This window comes from Egretta garzetta, unplaced genomic scaffold, assembly GCF_000687185.1.
Source record: "Egretta garzetta isolate BGI_Z169 unplaced genomic scaffold, ASM68718v1 scaffold582, whole genome shotgun sequence".
NCBI lineage: Eukaryota > Metazoa > Chordata > Aves > Pelecaniformes > Ardeidae > Egretta > Egretta garzetta.
Window position 1 is genome coordinate 331237 of NW_009258956.1, and position 477 is coordinate 331713.

Here is a 477-nt window from a genome sequence, read left to right on the forward strand (position 1 = left end):
TTCCCCCCCCCCCCGCCCGACCCAGACATGCCTGCTCATGCGACAGCAACACGAAGCTGCCGCCTTGAACGCGGTGCAGAGGATGGAGTGGCAGCTGAAGGTGCAGGAGCTGGACCCCGCAGGGCACAAATCCCTCTGCCGTGAACGAGTGCCCTCGTTCTATGTGCCAATGGTCGACGTGAACGATGACTTTGTGCTCTTGCCGGCATGACAGTTCAAAACCAGGAGACATCACTGAAAACTGGCAAGGACGGGAGCCCTCCGAGGTCGGGCGGTCGAGCTCACATTCACCCTTACCGCTTGCTGATGAATCCCTGGTCAGAGGAGGAGGAAGCAGCTATCGGCAGAAAACAAAACAATAAGAAAAATAATTGCACTTTCTTCACAACGCGTCCCTCGCTCCCGGACTGACGGCAGCTCCGCCGGGCAGCGGGCCGGGGCGCATCTCCTTTCCAACCGGCTGCTGCGGCAGGGAGG

General features: G+C 60.0%; 1 protein-coding gene across 1 annotated transcript in view; it reads left to right on the plus strand.

Annotated features, from left to right (window-relative positions):
- Positions 1-471, plus strand: part of ANKRD11 (ankyrin repeat domain 11) — a 159634-nt gene extending 159163 nt beyond the window's left edge. The window contains exon 15 of the mRNA XM_035890170.1: positions 26-471. Within this exon, the coding sequence (XP_035746063.1) occupies positions 26-211 (186 nt within the window). The 3' untranslated portion in view covers positions 212-471. The remainder of the gene's footprint in view (positions 1-25) is intronic.
- The last annotated feature ends 6 nt before the right edge of the window (positions 472-477 follow it).